This window comes from Ahaetulla prasina, chromosome 7, assembly GCF_028640845.1.
Source record: "Ahaetulla prasina isolate Xishuangbanna chromosome 7, ASM2864084v1, whole genome shotgun sequence".
NCBI lineage: Eukaryota > Metazoa > Chordata > Lepidosauria > Squamata > Colubridae > Ahaetulla > Ahaetulla prasina.
The window spans coordinates 18,199,092-18,221,383 of NC_080545.1; the positions used below are offsets into that span (position 1 = coordinate 18,199,092).

Consider the following 22,292-nt stretch of genomic DNA (forward strand, 5'->3'; position numbering starts at 1 on the left):
AGGACTACAACTCACAGTCTCTGTTTCTTGTCTCATGCTTTAACTACTACACCAAACTGGCTCTCAATATGTATCTCTCTCTCTCTGTGTGTGTGTGTGTGTGTGTGTGTGTGTGTGTGTGTTTTTGTGTGTATACTATATACACACACACACACATATATATCATTATATATTTAATAAACAGAACAAAGAAAAATAGAACAGCAAGAGAAAACCAGGAAGTGATATGAGCAATGTTTTCTCATACCTGCATACATGTATATAAAGACTTTGAAACTGTTGATAAATAAGTTGCGTCGGGGACTTCATCTAAAAGAGCTGATGGCTAAGGAGAACAATTTGTAACAAAATGATACAACTACTTAATTAACTATGGTGTAAGAAATTTACTAAGGAGTTAGATATTCTCTAGAGTAAACTCTGCACAATAGAATAATCTGCATTTGAGAATCGACATTAGGTTTCTGTGGGACATCTGTGAAAATCTTCTTGGTTAACAGAAAAGATCATAAAGCTTTCATGTGCAGGTAAGACCTCACTTATCTGGAACACTAATAAGAGGCTTATTGCTCATTTGTCAAAACAATGAAGGCTGGATTCAGAATTAGGACTACCTATATATCATTTGTGCAATGACACCATTATGACTTGTATTAGACAGCTATACTTGTAGGTACTGCTTCTGCAAACAAAATAAATATTTTTGCAGATAGAAATCATATTCAATGTTCCATTCTAGATGCTCCCATAGGATTGGCCTAAGAAATACAAGAGCTGTTTTTCTCCAACCTACATACTGCATGCTATTTTCAGACTTATATTAAATCTTAAAATGATATTGTGCCATTGCTGCATTCTGAAATTTGTTTTAACTCCGGTGTTCACATTTAGACAATGAATGAAAAAAAATAAAAACCTAAACAAGACAGGACCTAGCAAATACAGGTAGTCTTCAATTTATGACCACAATTGAGTCCAAAATTTATGTTGTTAAGTGGGAAATTTATGAAGCGAGTTTTGCCACATTCACTTTGTTAAGTGAATCGCTGTTGTTGTTAAATAAGGAACATGGTTGTTAATTGAATCTGTTGACTTTACTTATCAGAGGGTCACAAAAGGTGATCACACGACTCTGGAACGCCACAACTGTCATAAATGCGCGTCAACTGTCAAGCATCCAAATGTAATTCAGGTAATATTACAATGGCCGTAAGTGTGAAAAATGGTCATAAGCAGTGGTGGGATTCAGCCATTTCGCACCACTTCGGGAGATCCGGTTGTTAACTTTCTGAGCAGTTTGGTGAACTGGTTGCTGGAAGAAATCATTAGGGCAGAAAACCGGTTATTAAATTATTTGAATCCCACCACTGGTCTTTCTGAGTCATAAGCCGCTTTTTCCAGTGACATAACTTTGAACCAGCCGTCACTAAATGAACCCTTGTAATCAATAAAGGAAAATATTTGCAACTCAGGGTTTAAATGAGATGTCCTCGGTGCTCTCTGAGCTTACTTGTTTTCTTGCGGATGTTTCATTACCCTAACTAGGTAACATCATCAGGACTAGTAAGGGTAGAGGTAACAAACCAATTCTGTTCAGAGGACGGTAGGGTCCTCCATGGAGTTTATTTCCAAACCAACTGGGGGGGGAGGGGAAATTGCACGCCACTAGTTCCTATTTAATTAATTTAATGCTTTCAATATATTTTTATTCCTGTGCAAACGATCCGGTTCGATTAATCCATGGAGAGCTCGCCCCGAATCACGTAGACTACTTCAGCTTCAATTGCAACAATACACGAGCACACAATAGATTTAAGCTTAATGTGAACCGCTCCAATCTTGATTGCAGAAAATATGACTTCAGTAACAGAGTTGTTAATGCCTGGAACGCACTACCTGACTCTGTGGTCTCTTCCCCAAATCCCCAAAGCTTCAAAAACGGTCTACTATTGACCTCACCCCATTCCTAAGAGGTCTGTAAGGGGCGTGCATAAGAGTACAAGGGTGCCTACCGTTCCTGTCCTATTGTTTCCTTTCGTTATATCCAATTAATATAGTTATTACATACTCATGCTTATATATATGCTTATATATTGTATAGTTATTTCATACTTATGCTCAGTGGTGTGATTCAGCCAGTTTGGGAGAACCGGTTGTTAACTTTCTGAGCAGTTTGGCAAACTGGTTGTTGGAAGAAATCATTAGGGCAGAGAACCGGTTGTTAAATTACTTGAATTACTTGAATCCCACCACTGCTTATGCTAATATATAGTGTGTGACAAAATAAAATAAAATAATAAAATAAAATAATAAAATAAAATAAAATAAATAAATAAATAAATAATCCTTCCTTTCATCCTAGCCCCTTTCCTGAGGGGAGTAGCAGCCAAACGAAACCCGCCCTTCCCTCACAGCGAGCCGTTGACGGCCCGGCGGGCCCAAAAGGAGCGTCTCTCCTCCGTCCCTCTCCGCCGGAGACTCCCGGACGGCTCCCCGGCTCGAAAGCCTTGCCCATCAAGATGGAAACAGGCGGAGCCGAGCGGCCTCGGAGTCCGGCCCCTTTGCGCGCCTCGGATACCGCCGACGCCGGCGATTGAAGGGAAGGCGAAGAGCGGTGACGGCAGCGGCGGCTGCGCAGGTTTCTCGTCACCGGCCTTGGCTGGGGAGCTCAGGCAGGCAAGCAGGCGGGCAGGCGGGCAGGCGGGCGGGGGGAGGGTGGGTGCCTGGCGGCCGGAGCACCTGCTGCTGCTTCTGCTGCTGCTGCCTGACGGCCCCGCCGAGGGTTTTCGTGCTCCGGCGTTGCAAAGCGAATTTAGCAGGCAAAAAGAAAGAAAGAAAGAAAGAAGCCGGTGGCGCAATCCGGGGGCGAAGCTGCGGCAACCAAGGCTCCGGGGCATCGCGACGGTGGAAGAAAGGAGCTGAGCGAGGGCATCGGCCGGCTTGGCAGCGTGGGTGAAAGTTTGGTCGGAATTCCGTGCAGGGGAAGGAACAAAGCCGTCCCGCCATCCTCCTCCCGCCCGCCCTTGTCGACCGCCTCTTCCTCCTCCTCCTTCTCGTGGCCCACGGAGAAGCGCGGGAGCCCCTTCCCCGCACAACGTCCTCCCGCCTCGCTCTCTGTCTCTCTCTCTCTCTCTTCCAGCTTCGCTCCCCTTCGCCTTCGCTTGGGCCTCCGCCCGTCCTCCCCACCACCACCTACCTTTCCTCCCCCCACACCCCCGATGGAGAAAGGACTTCCTTCCCTCTCCGTCCCCTCTCGTCGCCGATCCGCTCGGCGTCCCCTTTTTGCCCAAAACTTGACCCACTCCTTACCCCCCCAACACCCCTTTTTTTATTTTTTTATTTTGGTTTCTTGTTCCCTGCTTGGAAAGAGTTGTCCCCCCCCACCGTCCTTCGCCGGTACTTTGGAAAGCAGCCCCTAACCTACCTCCCAATTCAGGGTCAATTCAAGAAATAATAACAACAACAACAGAGTTGGGAGGGTCCTTGGAGGTCTTCTAGTCCAACCCCCTGCCCAGGCAGGAAACCCTACACCACTTCAGACAAATGGTTATCCAACATCTTCTTAAAAACTTCCAGTGTTGGAGCATTCACAACTTCTGGTGGCAAGTTGTTCCACTGATTAATTGTTCTCACTGTCAGGAAATTTGTCCTTAGTTCTAAGTTGCTTCTCTCCTTGATCAGTTTCCACCCATTGCTTCTTGTCCTACCCTCAGGTGCTTTGGAGAATAGTTTGACTCCCTCTTCTTTGTGGCAACCCCCCTGAGATATTGGAACGCTGCTATCATGTCTCCCCCAGTCCTTCTTTGCATCAAACTAGACATACCCAGTTCCTGCAGTTATAAATTATATAATTAATATAGTTATTTCATGCTTATGCTTATATATATGCTTATATATTGTATAGTTATTTCATACTTATGCTCAGTGGTGGGATTCAGCCAGCTCGCACCACTTCGGGAGAACCGGTTGTTAACTTACTGAGCAGTTTGGCAAACTGGTTGTTGGAAGAAATCATTAGGTCAGAGAACCGGTTATTAAATTACTTGAATCCCACCACTGCTTATGCTTATATATAGTGTGTGACAAAATAAAATAAAATAAAATAATAAAATAAAATAATAAAAAAAAATAAAAAAATAAAAAAAAAATAATCCTTCCTTTCATCCTAGCCCCTTTCCTGAGGGGAGCCGCAGCCAAACGAAACCCGCCCTTCCCTCACAGCGAGCCGTTGACGGCCCGCCGGGCCCAAAAGGAGCGTCTCTCCTCCGTCCCTCCCCGCCGGGGACTCCCGGACGGCTCCCCGGCTCGAAAGCCTTGCCCATCAAGATGGAAACAGGCGGAGCCGAGCGGCCTCGGAGTCCGGCCCCTTTGCGCGCCTCGGATACCGCCGACGCCGGCGATTGAAGGGAAGGCGAAGAGCGGTGACGGCAGCGGCGGCTGCGCAGGTTTCTCGTCACCGGCCTTGGCTGGGGAGCTCAGGCAGGCAAGCAGGCGGGCAGGCGGGCGGGGGGAGGGGGGGTGCCTGGCGGCCGGAGCACCTGCTGCTGCTTCTGCTGCTGCTGCCTGACGGCCCCGCCGAGGGTTTTCGTGCTCCGGCGTTGCAAAGCGAATTTAGCAGGCAAAAAAAGAAAGAAAGAAAGAAGCCGGTGGCGCAATCCGGGGGCGAAGCTGCGGCAACCAAGGCTCCGGGGCATCGCGACGGTGGAAGAAAGGAGCTGAGCGAGGGCATCGGCCGGCTTGGCAGCGTGGATGAAAGTTTGGTCGGAATTCCGTGCAGGGTAAGGAACAAAGCCGTCCCGCCATCCTCCTCCCCGCCCGCCCTTGTCGACCGCCTCTTCCTCCTCCTCCTTCTCGTAGCCCACGGAGAAGCGCGGGAGCCCCTTCCCCGCACAACGTCCTCCCGCCTCGCTCTCTCTCTCTCTCTCTTCCAGCTTCGCTCCCCTTCGCCTTCGCTTGGGCCTCCGCCCGTCCTCCCCACCACCACCTACCTTTCCCCCCCCACACCCCCGATGGAGAAAGGACTTCCTTCCCTCTCCGTCCCGTCTCGTCGCCGATCCGTTCGGCGTCCCCTTTTTGCCCAAAACTTGACCCACTCCTTACCCCCCCAACACCCCCTTTTTAATTTTTTAATTTTGGTTTCTTGTTCCCTGCTTGGAAAGAGTTGTCCCCCCCCACCCTCCTCTGCCGGGACTTTGGAAAGCAGCCCCTAACCTACCTCCCAATTCAGGGTCAATTCGATAAATAACAACAACAACAACAACAAGAGTTGGGAGGGACCTTGGAGGTCGTCTAGTCCAACCCCCTGCCCAGGCAGGAAACCCTACACCACTTCAGACAAAGGGTTATCCAACATCTTCTTAAAAACTTCCAGTGTTGGAGCATTCACAACTTCTGGTGGCAAGTTGTTCCACTGATTAATTGTTCTCACTGTCAGGAAATTTGTCCTTAGTTCTAAGTTGCTTCTCTCCTTGACCAGTTTCCACCCATTGCTTCTTGTTCTACCCTCAGGTGCTTTGGAGAATAGTTTGACTCCCTCTTCTTTGTGGCAACCCCCCTGAGATATTGGAACGCTGCTATCATGTCTCCCCCAGTCCTTCTTTGCATCAAACTAGACATACCCAGTTCCTGCAGTTATAAATTATATAATTATAAATTGCTATCACCTTTTTTTTCCTGAGTTCCTTGGACGTTTTGGGCACCTTCCCCACCCCCCTCCAAACTGGGGCTTATTCCCAGCTGCCACTTCGGATCCTTTGAAGTTTCTCAGGTTCAGTAACGGTAACGAGAGTGGGAAGGGACCTTGGAGGTCATCTAGTCCAGCGGTCACCAATTGGTGGTCTGTGGACCACTGGTGGTCCGCGCAAAAACTTTGTCGGTCCACCAGAAAGATTATTTGCATTTTTTTATATCACACTAAATACTATTGATCTTTTTTTTTTTAAAAAAAATTGTACTAATGGTCCGCAGGATTTAAAATTAGGAATTTGGTGGTCCCTGAGGTCCAAAAGTTTGGTGACCCCTGATCTAGTCCAACCCTCTGCTCATGCAGGAGACCTTATACTAGGGATTCGAACCGCCGAACTGCCGACCTTTCTGATTGACAAGTTAGCCAGTCACCTTCACTGGCTTCTGTTTGGCACACTCCCTAATCTGACATTGTGGTCTTCTCATATGCTCCCCCCACCCCACCCTGGAAAGGAAGACCCCCCCCTCCCCAAATCCACAATGCCTTTGCCAACTGGAAGGAATGGAGGCTGAGCAGCAGCAAGTTCCAGGGATTCCTTGGGAGAAGAAAATGGTACTTTTGGGGCCTCTTTTCACCTCATTTTATTCTCCACCCATAACCTTCCTTCCTTTTGGTTGTTGTTTCTCCCACCCCCCACCCCTCAAAAAAAATATGGAGGGACAAAACTTGCCTCTGTGCTTCGAGCAAGCAACTTTCTGTCCCTGAAACGATCGCTCCGTCTTGCATTTCTTCCTCGGGCTGCGGCGTCCTTTCATAAATAGAGGAAATTGTTTCCTTGCTTTTGTGCCCTGATTTGACCTGAACTTGTGATAATTATAGGTAGGCATCAAGGTAGAGTTTTCTTTGCAACAGTATGGAAATAGATTGTCATTTACCTTCTCCGGAGGTGTGTGCTTGATTTTCCAGTCTTCTTAACAGCTGAAGGATTTCCTGGTGGTGTCCTATCCAAGGACTAATTGGATCAAATCAGCCAAGGTCAGCCAGATGCTACTGATTGCTGTGACTTGCTTTCCCATAGGTTAATATTAAGGTTCTTTTGGAAGATGTGGCTAGAAGTGTGAAAAAGTGAGTTTCTTTTAAATATTGTCCTTGAGACTGGTGAATAAATAAATCTATTGAGGCAGCTGCTTACTTTTTGGAAAGTTTCATATGTTGTAAGTTTGGTGGGGCTCCGACAGTTTGTTATTTAAGCTCGGCTGCTGGAAGAACCGAACTATGCCTTATTTCTTTTCTCTCCCTGAAACATGTCTTCAGTTATAATTTGTAGTACCCTCAACTTACAACCATTCATTTGAAGTTACAACAGCACTGCAGAAGACAGGATCATGCCATGGCTGGCAGTTGTGGTAGCAGAATTTTGTGTATTAGCTAGTAGAGTTGGGCTGTGCTTTCACATTCTGTCTTGGAGTATATGTAAAGTGCCTTTTCCTGCCTAAGCAGGGGGTTGGATTAGAAGACCACAAGGTCCCTTCCAACTCGTATTCTATTCTATTCATACAAGTCCTAGGACAATGTCCAGATGCTGTGAAGAACTTTTGGAGACTCAATCAAAAGCATTGCTCTGACCTTTAAATAGTGTGTGGTGTTTGGATCTAAAACATTCTGGCAAAGTGTTGGCAACTCCTCAAAGAAGCCAAATCTTTTTCTGGGCTGGCACAGGTGTGTGTGTGTGTGTGTGTTTTCAAAGATCTTATGGAGGTATGACAGAATGCAATCACATGTCATTCCCTGTTGTCTCCTGAATTCCAACATGTATTTTCCTAAACCCAGAAGGACCTGCTTACAGGTACAGCAAGGGTACCCATGCTACAACTGAAGCATTCTTGCTTGCTTTAGATTTGAATACTGCAGATTGCTAGGCTTTGCCTTTAAACACTATAGTACATGTCTTACTTTTGCTTCAGAAACCAGTGGTATGAAGTGGAAAATTGCAATTGTTTTCTTTTAGTCATGACAGACAGTTCCCGAGAGCTGGCTGTTAACAACCACGTTGGAGACTTCTGGTGTCATTGATAAACAGAACAGCATTCTCCAATCTGTGGTTTGCAGATATGATAGACTTTATTATCAGCAGGGCAAAAGAACAAACATTGGATAGATGTTGAAATGCAATGTTGAAATGCAACTCTCAGCATCTCAAGATATAAGGAAAAATTACAATTATAGCCTATTGCCCAGGTGTCTGCAATACTGGTTTAATGGACCAGTGATCTGATTAAGTGGCTTGGCTCAAACAGCATCCCAAATCATCATGTGGTTTCTTAATTGTTTTGGATTAACTTGCCAGATATAGAGTAGTCAACAAACGGTAGATTAAATAAATGCAGGGTTGTTTTTATGGGACTTGGTGTAGTATTTGGTCTGCTTTCTGCCATTGTCTCTTGAGAATGGAGTTTTTCTGGTTTATTTACCATGTTTCCCTGAAAATAAGACCCTGTCTTATATTTTTTTGAACCCCAAAATAAGCGCTTGGCCTTATTTTCGAGGAAGTCTTATTGTTTTGGGGTGCATGGAGCAAGACAGGGCTCCTCTTGCCGTCTTACCTGATTTCCAGCTCTGTCTCCCTAACTCTAACCAGAGGAAATGGCGGGGACTGGCTGCGCATGCGTTTAAATATTTTCAGGGAGGGCTTATTTTTTGGGGGGGGCATTATTTTCGAGGGAGGGTTTTTTTGGGGGAGGGCTTATTATCCAGGGAAGTCTTATTTTCGGGGAAACACGGTAGAAAAACTCAGCTCAGATCTGAAGAAGGAGTGACGTTAGATGTGGTATTGGTTTGTCAAACTTATCTTATTGTTTCCTATAATGTTTTAGTCTCCTTGGAAGCAAGTTGGAATAATCATGCAATAAATGCTTATTATTAATCTCTACCTGACTTATTACTCTTGTTGAATGTATTGGTATGATTATAGACAAAACAATTCATTTCTTTTACATTGCTGGAGAAAATTTTATTTTAACGTAGTAGCAATGCATGACATCATTTGTAATGTCTTTTTCTTAGACTCGTGTAATGGTGTGCTTAATGCACTTTAGAGATTAGCATAATATTCTTAACAGATTTCCATTAAGTTTTGATGGTAATAATTTCCATAATAACCACTGTCTGCAGCAAGTTCTTGTCAAACACAGAATCATCACCCACCCTTATCTAAGCTTTGCTTTTTAGAAAAGCATTTAGGCAGGTTGTTTACAGTGTTTGTGGGAGGCCTATGAAACCGAAATTAGATTCTTTCATCATTCAGCTATACGGCTAAAATGAAATATTGTCATATACTTTTGTTCAGGTAGTAAGAAAAAGTGAAAAGCTTGTTAAAAGAAGCAAATAGATTCCTTTGAAGTCATACTTCAAGTTGGACTGCATGTCCATTTCGTAAGAAGCTACTTGCTTGTTTCATATCACATGTCTTATGCATTTCTTTAGCAGGGAAAAATAAAGAAGAACAGAGGAAAAACCCTTTGATGGAGATTGAGTGGAAGGAGGGGGTGGGATATAAATGTAACAAAAAAATTGGGCCAAAGCTCCATCATGTTCAATGTTCTGGCCACCAGTTGCTTCTGGGAAACCCATATGCAAGCTTGAAGGTGAGAGGAACAGCTCTTCAGATTTGTGTATTTCACTACAATTCAGTGTAACCATAGGTGAAGGTAAAGGTTCGCTCCACATGTGTGCTAGTTGTTCCCGATTCTAGGGGGCAGTGCTTCCCTAGAGCACTGCCCCCCTAGAGTCCATCTCTGCCGCCCCCTAGAGTCCATCTCCATTTTACAGCCGAAGAGCCAGTGCTGTCTGAAGACTTCTCCGTGGTCATATGGCTGGCATGACTCAACGCCAAAGGTGCACTGAACGCTGTTACCTTCCCACCAAAGGTGGTCCCTATTTTTCAATTTGCATTTTTTATGTGCTTTCAAACTGCTAGGTTGGCAGAAGATGGGACAAGTAACGGGAGCTCACCCCATTACATGGCACTAGGGATGTAACCATAAAGAGAAAACAAATTTTTACTTTCCTTCTACCTGCTACCCTGTTTCCCCGAAAATAAGACATCCCCTGATAATAAGCCCAATTGGGCTTTTGAGCACATGCGCTAAAATAAGCCTCCCCCCGAAAATAAGCCCTCTCCGAAAATATTTAAATGCAGAGCTGGAAATCAGGTAAGATGGCAAGAGGGGCCCCATCTTGCTCCATGCGCCCCAAGATAATAAGACCTGCCCAAAAATAAGGCCAAGCGCTTATTTCGGGGTTCAAAAAAATATAAGACAGGGTCTTATTTTTGGGGAAACAAGGTATTTGTAATGTACCCCCTTGCATGCCCCTCAAAGAGAAAAAAAAAGTATCATCGCCATGAAAACCATATGTAACTCTGAAGTACAGAAATCCTGGTGAATTTGGTCTTAAATTGTTAAGGACCGTCCTGGCAAAGATTTTCTTCAACTGTCTGGTGATTCTGTATTGCCCTTAGAGATACGTTGATTCTGCAGATTGTGTAACCTCAAACCTTGATTGTTGTGTAGTAATATAATGGTATTGTGCATGTATCTCTATCCATTGTGAAACACCTATGATTCCCATTGCAGAGGTTCTTCTTGTGCTATAAATCAGGGGTCTCCAAACTTGGCAACTTTAAGACTTGTGAAGAACTCTGGAAGTCCATAAGTCTTAAAGTTGCCAAGGTTGGAGACCCTTGCTATAAATTGAGAGAAAATCTGGGAGGTTGAAGAAAGGATAGTCTAAAACTCTGACTGTGTTCAAAAAGCATGAAGAAACCTTGATTGAAGCTGGCCTGGAAGTCTGCGCTGCCTCTTACTTGTTTGTTTATCCTGACTCTTGTCTTTCACAGGCCTCATCATGTGAGGTTTCTTGCTGCTGTTAGCATTCCTTGATGTCCTTTCGTTTGAGCTTCTGTTCTTATTAGAAGTCAAGGAGAAATGGACACTTACGTAAGAGCCATGCAGACAAAGGAGAGAAACTGCAACTTGATCCAATCAAAGAGATAGTGACTGTTGCAGGAATTAAGGGATGAAGGGGGGGTGGGGGAGAATTGTTGAATTCTGTCTTTATTGATGCCTGTTGAGATATCGCAAGTTTGTGACCGTGAATGTCCAGAATATGCTCTGTTTTTGTTTCAAAGGTAAAAGTGCAGTTGAGACGAGTGAAGCACCCAGGAGTTCTCCCCTTGTAACAATCCTCATGAAGTCACCTTGTTTCAAACCATGATTATGTCAGTATTTTAGATTAGCATATCTATACCAAGGATCATATGGGGATCCATATGGCTCAGTGGCTAAGACGCTGAGCTTGTCGATCGAAAGGTCGGCAGTTCAGCGGTTCGAATCCCTAGTGCCGCATAACGGGGGGGGGGGGGAGCTCCTGTTACTTGTCCCAGCTTCTGCCAACCTAGCAGTTCGAAAGCATGTAGAAAAAATAGGGACTGCCTTTGGTGGGAAGGTAACAGCATTCTGTGTGCCTTTGCCATTTAGTCATGCTAAAGCACCGCCCCCTAGAGTTGGGAACGACTAGCACATATGTGTGAGGGGAACCTTTTCCTTTACCTTATCTGGAGTTTCTTATTTTTCTCTGAAGACGTCTTGCTTCTCATCCAAGAAGCTTCTTCAGCTCTTCAAAGAAAAAAAAAACCTCTCCAAAGAAAGTCCAGTTGCCTCTTGAAAAAGCACCTTTGGGGCAACCATGACCTGGATGACTAAGAATCTCCATAGACATTTAGAGAAGAGGTAATTAAAAGACCCACACTTGTTTTTTCAAAGTGAAAAAAGAGATGTGTGTGTCCATTTCTCACAAAAGGTAATTGAGGCCAGGCTGCTTTTCTGTCTGTTACATAAAACACTTATCTTTGGTCCCATGGTAAATTGAAATGGCTTTTGCGTCTTTACATGCTTTTACAGTAAAATGAATGCTTTGGCAGCTGATACAGAAGCAAGCCCTACAACCACTTTACATCCTGGGCAATCACATCAGTTGTAGAAGCACCAATAGTCTTTCCATTTTATTATGAATGACGGCCTCACAGAAAATTGAGGCCAGCATTTAACCATTTTGCTGTGACTCTGCATGATTTGTGACTGGTCAGTCCAGATGAATTTTGGCTGGTCATGTCTCTGGCCAGCCCATCTCACAGGGTGGGTTTTTTTGTGGGAAAAATAGGAGGAGAAAGATACGTTAGTCCACCTTCTTTTATTTATAAAATAATAAAGATGGGATAATAAATAAAAATAATGCCCAGCACCCAGGCTTTCAATTCCTTTTTAGCCATAGCAATTAGACTTATAAACCGCTTCACAGTGCTTTATAGCCCTCTCTAAGTAGTTTATAGAGTCAGCCTATTGCCCCCAACAATTTGGGTCCTCATTTTACCAACCTCAGAAGGATGGAAGGCCGAGTCAACCTTGAGCAGGTCATAATCGAACACCTGAAGTGAGCAGTGAGTTAGCCTACAGTACTGCATTCTAACTACTACTATACCACGGCTCTTGTATCTTCAGTAGCCCTTCCAGGCAATTTTAATTTTGATGAGTTGTATTCAGTTTGATTGAGGTTTTGTGTGTGTGTATATGTGTTTGTGTGTGTGTGAGACAAGTATTAGAAATGGATTAGATTTTCTTGTTCTTTTAGGAGGGCTTCTTTTAGGAGGGCTTGAACTATTTGATTCTCTCTCGTACCAATTCCTTCATGCCATTTTGTATTAAGTAATAATAAGCAGTTTGTTCTTCTATGAGCTATTTGTAATTATGGGTAGATTTCTAAGTATGTACATAACTGGCATTTCTACAACCAAATGCTTGAAGTCTGTCCATTTAAAGGCATGAATCCATTTCATTGAGAAGCATAGTATTTGAAGTCAAATTGCTTGAAACCAAAGCTCCATCCATTGATGGTTTAGAAATAATCATCTGAAATTGTAGGGATTAAGTGCTTTATAGCACATAACTATAACTATATATATATATATATATATATATATGCGTGCGCGCGCACACACACACACACACTGCTACTGTTGAAAATTGGGACACAAGTTGATGAGGATTTTTAGGACGTGGCATTGTTGGCTCATTTTATAAATTTCAGTAAGTGGCAGACTTGTTCAGAGGAATAGTTTCATTTCTGCCACCAAAGGTGCATAATAGTTTCATTTCTACCAACAAGGGTACACAGACGGTGTGCAGCTCTTAGATGAAAAAGATGAAAAGGAAGAGGAAAAATCAGTGACAGAAACTGTTATTCAGATAGTACTACTGAAGTTCCTTTCCTGACCTATGAACATTTGGATTGTTTAAGACAGTGCTTCTTAAAGTGGGACAGAGGGCTTCAGGAGGCCTTCAAGACTCTCTCAGGGATCCACAAAATAGCAATAGCATTTAGACTTACGTACCCCTTCACAGTGCTTTACATCCCTCTCTAAGCGGTTTACAAAGCCCAAATATTGCCCCCAACAATCTGGGTCCTCTTTTTACCTACCTTGGAAGGATGGAAGGCTGAGTCAACCTTGAGCCTGCTGAGATTTGAACTGCCAAATTGCAGGCAGCAGAAGCAGCCTACAGTACTGCACTCTAACCACTGTGCCACCCAGTCTCATAAAATCAAAATTGTTTGCCAATCTACATCAAAAAATACAGTACAATATTACAATAATTTGTAATAAGTGGAATATTAAAATCTCACCAAAGAATTGTGAGAATCCATAGCAGCAGTGAATGCATCTGTTTTAATTTTGAGTACAGTAAACATCTTTTCTGACCTAGGCTTCCTGAGTCAGTAAAAAGCACATGATTAGTCCCAAAAACCCTCTTTTTAGTTCAACGGCTGTGAATTATTGTTTATTCACAGCCCGTAATGAGTCTCAAAGAGTTGGTAAAGAGTCCGACAAAAGTCTGCCACAGTCCTTCAGGATAAGGCTGATAAGCACCCACCTTTCTCCCTTGACACTACCAGAGATCTAAGTGGCAATTAGATTTGCAAGGCCACATGGAGCACAGAGTCAAAACGGAGCTTCAGAATTTACACTGACCAGCATGAACAATGTTGCTTCCTGCAAAGGCTCATGTGCCTTTGCTCCTCCTTTATGTATTATGGAAGGGGCCAATCATCTCCAAGCCTTACTCCCGAGTTGACCCTTTTAAAAAAATTGTTCTTGCCTTCTGGCAGCTCTGCGCATGTGCGCACTGGGAACAGGCTCCCCCTGTTCCTCTGCCTCACTGACGTCAGACTCTGGAAGCTCCGGAGTCAGCATATAACTTCCAGATGGCCCTGGCCCCATCTCTGCCTCTGACGCAGAGCCCTCATCCAAACCTTCCCTAGACTGGATTGATAGTTAATGTACAAAGATGATTGAAGATGTATAATTAATGTAAGATCGGACCTGCCTGGCTACTACTTTAGAATGATGGGAAAGAAGGAAGTAGAAGAGAGAAGGCGGAAAGAGAAGAGGAGGAGGAGGAAAGGAAGGAAGAGGGGAAGAGGGAGAAGAAAGGAGTAGGGAGGAAAGAGGAGAGGATGTAGATAAGAGAGGGGGAGGATGGTTATGGAAAGTAGAAGAAGGTAGAGAAGGAGAATAAAAGGAAAAGGAAGGGGGTGGTGACCGGGCAGATCCGATTAATTGTATATGATGGTACATTAAATATGTTATTGGATATGTTATTGGATAAGAATGTCAAAATAAAACTTTTTTGAACAAACCTTCCCCAGACTCCAGGACTGGCCCATGTTCCCCCCCAGACTCCTCACTGTCCGACTCTGCTGCCAACTCTGCAGGCTGCCGGTGAACCACAACAACATCAATAAATATAACCCATATAGGCAAAAGCTCTTTTAGGGGTCCTTCATAATCTTTAAAAGTGGGAAGGTTCTTGAGAGAAGAAAAGTTTAAGTAGCATCTTTTTCCGGTTCAGTTCAAAATGCCAGTATGCACTTCTAGCCTCATGAGAGTTAGAACCTGAATGCTGAGCCTTATGATTTCTTGTCTGATCCTGGGATGGATATAGGTGTAGGTGTGTGTTGGCCGAGGAATTTTGGGAGTTGAAGTCTGCGCATTTCAAACTCACCAAAGCTGAGAAACAGTGATCATTACTCTAGAGTAGTGTTTCTCAGCTTTGGTGAGTTTAAGATGTGTGGATCTCAACTCCCAAAATTCCCTAGCCACAGGGCTTAAAGTTCTTAACTTAAGGGCTTAAAGGGTCTCTGTGGCTCAGACTGCTAAGACAGTCTGTTATTAACAGAAGCTGCTTGCAATTAATGCAGGTTCAAGTCCCAGCAGGCCCAAGGTTGACTCAGCCTTCCATCCTTTATAAGGTAGGTAAAATGAGGACCCAGATTGTTGGGGGCAATAAGTTGACTTTGTATATAATATACAAATCGATGAAGACTATTGCTTGACATAGTGTAAGCCTCCCTGAGTCTTCGGAGAAGGGCGGGATATAAATGCAAATTAAAAAAAAAAAGTTGCCACAGCTGTGAAACACACCGCTCCAGGATATAATGTGACAGAGGTTTGGAGATACTGTTAAAAGGGGTGTTTTTTAAAAGTTAAGTCATTTAGAATAGAATAGAATAGAATAGAATAGAATTTTATTGGCCAAGTGTGATTGGACACACAAGGAATTTGTCTTGGTGCATATGCTCTCAGTGTACATAAAAGAAAAGATACGTTCATCAAGGTTGGAGGAATATTCAAGTGCACACTTTTTAAAAAAGAGGGGCATTATGGTATTTGTTTTTGTGTTATGTTTGTCTGTAAATGGCACAATGGATGTGAATTTGAGAAAACTTCAGGAAACAGTGGAGGACGGGGGCGGGGGCGGCTGGTGTACTATGGTCCATGGGGTCATGAAGAGTCAGACATGACTTAGCGACTGAACAACGACAACATCCTTAAATTGCTGTATTCTAAAATTATACATTAAGGTTATCTTCAATTGAACTGAAGGAATGATGATATTTTGCTCCCTGAAGGAATCCTTAGGTTCAGCTTTCCTCCCATTTAGAACTGGCTGTTTACTTTCTCTTATTGATTGTTGCTTAACAGCGGGCCTACCTGGATCAGATTTAATCTTCACGGAGATAGATATCTCCTAAAGAATTGCATGTGATGTCAGTGGCTACATTTGTGCAAATATATTGCTCCATGTTCCTCTTCCTTTAACAAAGAAGGCCAAGAAATTGGCTTGTCGTGATCTCTCTTGTGTAAAATAGCTTAAAGGCTGAGCCAGAACAATTCACGTGATGTTTGTAAGGCAGCTAATATTTTAAGTAGGTAGATAGGAGATTGACTACAAGTTTGGTCAACAAACAAGAGTGCTATTTTAATTTTAATTGGATGGGTCAGATGTCACCCATTGTTATAGCTAATTAAAAGGGGGAAAGAGTTACCCTGCTGTGTGTTTTGTGTGTTTGTATGTTAGTATTTATTTTTAGTTTTATTAACAAATAAAATTTGAGTCATGAAACTCAATTTGTAGAAAGAGCTTTCAATATAAAGCTAAGTAGTGAAGAACACAGTGGAAGGAAAGAGGATAATGTTTCATTTGGGGATGAAGACTAGAGGATTCAAATTTAGCCCAATGGGGGAAAGTTCTTGAGGGCTTCAGCCAAAATACTTTTCCACTCCTACATCTCCTATGGGTTGCTCTGGAAAGGATTATGGCTAGAGTAGGGGTCTTCAAACGCTTCAGCTCATTGACCCCTTCATAAAAGTTCAGATTCTTCAATCAACCCTTGATTTATTATATGAAAATGATGTAATAAATATTACTTTAACTAATGAGGAGAAGGATAGAGAGACAATTCAAGGCTGCTCTTGCTGCTGGATGACCATCCAACTTTGGATACTACCAGCTACAATACCTCATCTTTCGGATCTAAGGATTAGCCTGGAGCTCTGCAGAGACCTCTAAGATTAAGATTAAGATTAAGATGGGCAAGAGGTTGGACTCTGCAGAGACCTCTAAGATTAAGATTAAGATGGGCACATGGTTGAACTAGAAGGCCTCCAAGGTCCCTTCCAACTCTGTTGTTGTTGTTGTTATTATTATTATTAATTGAAATGCAATAGTTGTTTTTCTCCAACCTACATACTGCATGCTATTTTCACGCTTATATTAAATCTTAAAACAATACACTCTGTCATTGCTGCACATTGACCCTAATTGACTTTCTGTGGACACCCCCCAGCCGTTTACTGACCCCCTTCAAATCGCCAGACATTTTTTGACCCTTTGTATACTTCCGTCGACCCTTGGAGGTTGATATTGACCATTTTAAGGAACTCTGGGCTGGAGGAATGACGTTAATGGCCTTCATTTTGTTTGTTGCCTTGAGTGTTTCTGCATATGAATATAACTAATAAATGGGTACATGAATAATTAAATGTAGCATGAAACAGTAGACAGGGCTGGTCTCTTTTACTGAGACACGAATACCTTGTGGGTGATCATGGAAAGTCAGTTTTTTGTGACTGTGTCTAAACCAATAGAGAAAGATCTATTCTAGATTAGGGTCTTCAATTTATAACTCCAATGCCATTTATAGTTTCCAAACCCTTTTTAAAGGCTTCCAGTGCCGCCTCTGGCTATTTTTTTTTGCTGAAAATGGACAGTCCACTGTTTCATCATTTTGAGTCTTGAAAGCAAAGACCTCTCCCCCCTCCCACAAATTTCCAGCTGTGCATTTGACAGAATTGTCACACTTCCCGCCCACGCTGTAATTCTTGCCTCCCCAAATATTAAATTCGACCTTTGGCCGTCCAAAAATTGCAGGCTTCATTTCTAAAAAGGAGTCGGGGTGTTCTTATTTTATGATTTATCTTTCTACAGCAAAATGGTGTTAAGATACCCTGCTGTATTGTTGTTGTTTTTGTTCTGTGCTGTAATGTAGGAGCTGTTGTTTTATCGGCTACAGCTGTTCCATATGGCATGGTTTTTTTGTTTGCTTTTACCAAATGGTGTTATTGGCTGTAACATCCCAATTGTTGGTTTTAGCATCCAGTTACATTACCCCATCTTTTGAGGTATAGGAAACCAGTGCCAAGAAACCAGAAGTGCTAAAATCTTTCGGAAAAAAGTGCTTTTAAACCTAAAGAGTCCCATAGTGACCAAAATAACAGAAATGTGTATTGGTTTAGTTTCTGCTGCCATATCTCCTTCCCGTTTAGCATTTTTCTTAATAGCTACAAGGCTTGCATATTGTATTGTTGGAAGAAATATCCATCTGGTTCAGTTCCAAGCTGGGGGAAAGACACTGGAAACATGGAGGCTGATTGGAAAGATGGTTTAATGATGAAGCAGAACCACTGGGCAGCTGACCACATGGAGTTGAGAGCAGTGGTGGGTTTCAAAATTTTTTACTAACTGGTTCTGTGGGCGTGGCTTGGTGGACGTGGCTGGGGAAGAATACTGTAAAATCTCCATTCCCACCCCACTGCAGGGGCGGGTTACTGCAAAAATCCCCATTTCCTCCTGATCAGCTGGGAATTGGGAGGCAGAGAATAGATGGGGACAGGTCAAGTCAGAATTTTTACTACCGGTTCTCCAAACCACTCAAAATTTCCACTACCGGTTCTCCAGAATTGGTCAGAACCTGCTGAAACCCACCTCTTTTTGAGAGTGAAGTGTATTTATACCTTCTTCTGGGGTTTGCAATTGAGCTTCCTGTGCAAGAACATGTATTCCATTGGCTGTTGTCAGACTCCCATGGTGCCATGTACAAATCCTAGGAGTTTGTCTGAGCTGAGTTTGGTTGAAATTTGGCTGATGCAATGAAGGGACTTGTTGGGCAATTCCTGTTGTGGCTGAGGGCTAATCCTACCTTTGTTCAGACCTTGCTGCAGGGAATCTGCTTATGAATAGAGCTATCTATCTCTTTATCTCTTAAGTGCTGACATCTGGTGAGGGCTACTAAGAAAGATGGGGGCTGCTTTCCAAGCATAAGGGACGCGGTGGCTCAGGGGCTAGGACGTTGAGCTTGTCGATCGAAAGGTTGGCAGCTCAGTGGTTCGAATCCCTAGTGCTGCTGTGTAATGGGGTGAGCTCTGTTACTTGTCCCAGCTTCTGCCAACCTAGCAGTTTTGAAAGCATGTAAAAATGCAAGTAGAAAAATAGGGACCACCTTTGGTGGGAAGGTAACAGCGTTCTGTGCGCCTTTGGCATTGAGTCATGTTGGCCATATGACCACAGAGAAGTCTTCGGACAGCGCTGGCTCTTCGGCTTTGAAATGGAGATGAGCACCGCCCCCTAGAGTCGGCAACCACTATCATGTATGTGCGAGGGGAACCTTTACCTTTACCTTCCAAGCATGTTTCTCCATTTCTCATCCAGGGAAATATTATATTCTGCCATTTTAATATTTCTCAAAATATTTCATTCTTCTAGGAGAGGGGTGGGTGCTAACTTTCTACAGTATATTGGGCAAAAGAAAGAGACACATAAAGAGACACATGGAGTCTAGTCTTGTAATAGTAAGCCCTTCCTTCTCACTTTGTTTGAATCTCTCCATTTGATAATGTTGCAAAATCCCCCCCCCCCAACAACCTAGGTAGAAACTTGGTTTAATACACAGCCTGCAAATAAGAACAATTTAGACAAATTCTTCTGAAATAGTTTTGCATTGCATCAATGATTAAATCCTCTTCCATTGTGGTTGGACAAATTTCAGGTGGGTGGAATCTATTTAGTTTTTTTATTACAATCCACTGTCTAGAAGCCTCAGGTAAAAGACCTACATGTCGCCAGCAGAACATTCTGATTCCAGGAATTGGAGTCCAAGAATCAGATGAAACCACTGATTCACAAGCATGCAGAGCTAGCAAAATGTTCTTCATTTCACTAATACCGTTTTGAATGTTTTGGAACAGTGCTTATACTCTAAAGTAAAAAACCAATAGACTGCAACATCCTTTGGGGTTTTTTGTTTTGCAAATCAAATGTAGGCTTTTCCCCCCTGCATTAAAATCAACCTTCTGCCCTTGGTAGATTTGCATAAACGCAAATGAAGTAGAAAATGGCTTGGCTGCAATTGATGTGGCACAATTCTTTGCAGTGTCCCTCTTTCTAGCCTGATTATCAGGCATGTTCTCAGTGTTTTGATGGTACGCAGAAGAAACTTGTGTAGGGGACACAGCTCACTTGCTGCAGTCCATACCTGCAGAGAATAAGGCCAAAGCAACTATCTCCTGCATTGAGAAAGTGACTTGTTGATCACGGTCCTGTAATTGCAGTGGGTGAGAACTAGCCTATGCCCTTACTGTTTTTTGAGGAGAGAGGCAAGATAGGGGCTTAGGACATTCAATCTAGGGTTTGAGTAGTTGTTGGGGTAGAGCAGGGGTATCAAACTCAAGGCCCCTGAGCCAAATCTGGGCCACGGTTGCTTAGATCTGGCCTGCGGGGGGCCACCCTGGAAACAGCAAAGGACCCGCCGGCAGTGTGTCTTCCAATGAAAAAGGAGCCCAGGAGGGCATGCACAGTGCTCTCAACCTTCGTTTTTGGCTGTGACAGCCTCCTGCAACACTTTGCCAGCAAAGCCGGCAGAGTGCTCGGGACACCACAGGTGCCCCCAATACGAGTGACTTCGTGGCCATTCCTATCCTAGCCATGCCCCCCCACCCTCCCCCGAGTCAAACACAACCCTGATGTGGCCCTCAATGAAATAAAGTTTGACACCCCTGGGATAGAGCATTACCAGATTTTCTTTATTAGACAACACGTGCATTGCATTATAATGCTCTAGTGCAGGGGTCTGCAAACTTGGCTCTTTTAAGACTTGTGGACTTCAACTCCCAGAGTCCCTCAGCCAGCTTTGCTGGCTGAGAAACTCTGGGAGTTGAAGTCCACAAGTCTTAAAAGAGCCAAGTTTGCAGACCCCTGCTCTAGTGCAAGGAGCAATTTCTACTGAGTAAAGAAAAAACTTAATTGCACCAAATTACCCTATGGAGATTTGGGCTTTATTTTGAATAAGACAACCACCTCATTGTATTACTTCACTGCAATTTACTACAGGATAGCATTCAGTTCCTTTCAATTGAGATGCTAATGAGATAAATGCAACCACAGGCTTCTCACAAAGAAACTTGTATTAGTATATTGCAGTTTTCTGGTATGAAAACATTGCTACATTTTCTTCTTATAACCATAAAAATTATTCTTGATAGCATGAAGTACTGGTTTGTTGGTTTGTTTATCGATTATTAAATTTATTTGCTGCCCATCGACACTGGGTGGCTTATAGCGTAAAAACATTAAAACCATAAAAAATATATATTCCTAACCCCATAAAATAACAATACAATCCAAATAAAATCATCGTCCCAAGATGGAGGAGGAGGAAGCTGGTTGTATGAGAGGGAAGGGGGGATTAGCTCTTAATTAATCAACCATCTCCAGTGTGAAGTTCTCCCGTTGGGGCTTCAAGCCAACCGGCAGAACCAGCTCTTAAAGGCTCTTGCAGAAGGTCAGAACGGTGGGAGCCAATTTTACCTCAGAGGATAAAGAGCCAAAGGGCAAGAGCCACATCAGAGGAGGCTCTTTTCTTGCACCCCTCCAGTTGAAATTACTTGAGTGACAGGATCTGTGGTATGCACCCTCTGCTACTGTGGGTGGGGTGGCTGTGTCCTATCAAAATGGAGCACTGCACACCAGAACAACTAGACATAAGAACAGTTTTTTCCCAAATGCCATCACTCTGCTAAACAAATAATCCCTTCAACACTTTCAAACTTGTTACTAAATCTGCACTACTATTAATCTTCTCATCGTTCCTATCACCCATCTCCTTCCACTTATGACTGTATGACTGTAACTTTGTTGCTTGCATCCTTACAATTTATACTGATATTGATTGTTTCCTGATTGTTTAATTGTAGCCTATGACTATTATTAAGTGTTGTATCACTGAGTGTTCAATTTGTACCCTATGAATATCATTAAGTGTTGTAAGTGTTGTACCTAGAACTGCCTGTCTGTCCAGCTGTAGCTTCTGAATGCTCTTCAGTGGTAGCCCCATATGGAACGCATTGCAGTAACCCAAATGTGAGATGACCAGGGCTTGAGGGACTGAGCACATGGACTCCTGATCCAGGAAAGGCCGCAGCTGGAGCACAAAACAACTGTGACTGCCACCTGCTCTTTCAACAGAAGTCACAAGGCCAGGAGAACCCTCAGGTTGAGGACCTGTTCAAGGTAGTGCCACCCATCCAGAACTAAGGATGGGTTAAAGTCCCAGATCTTAAAGCTCCATGCACCTAAAGCCACTTAATTGTTCTCATTGTCGGGACATTTCTCCTTAGTTCTAAGTTGGCTCTCCTTGATTAGTGTCCATCCATTGCTTCTTGTCCTCTCTCAGGTGCTTTGGTGAATAAATTTACCCCCTCTTCTTTGCCTCATCTCTTTTCATTAGATAGACCAGGGGTCAGCAACCCGTGGCTCTGGAGCGCATGTGGGTCTTTCATCCCTCTGCTGCGGCTCCCTGTTGCTGGTCGGCTCCACAATTGATAGGGCTTTTCAGTTAGGACAGGTAGAGGAAAAAGGATGCCACACTAGGAGGAGAC

At 43.5% G+C, this 22,292-nt stretch overlaps 1 protein-coding gene across 3 annotated transcripts in view; it reads left to right on the top strand.

Moving 5' to 3' along the window:
* Positions 1–4,448: 4,448 nt before the first annotated feature.
* The window catches only part of GRAMD4 (GRAM domain containing 4), a 108,638-nt gene continuing 90,794 nt past the window's right edge, over positions 4,449–22,292 (top strand). Inside the window, exon 1 of one of the 3 annotated variants that reach the window (XM_058190063.1) lies at positions 4,449–4,778. Coding sequence is in view for 2 of the 3 variants with exons in the window: in XM_058190062.1 (XP_058046045.1) it covers positions 4,750–4,778 (29 nt within the window). In the remaining variant the exon portion in view is untranslated. The remainder of the gene's footprint in view (positions 4,779–22,292) is intronic. The other 2 variants (XM_058190062.1, XM_058190064.1) reach the window with 2 other exon arrangements.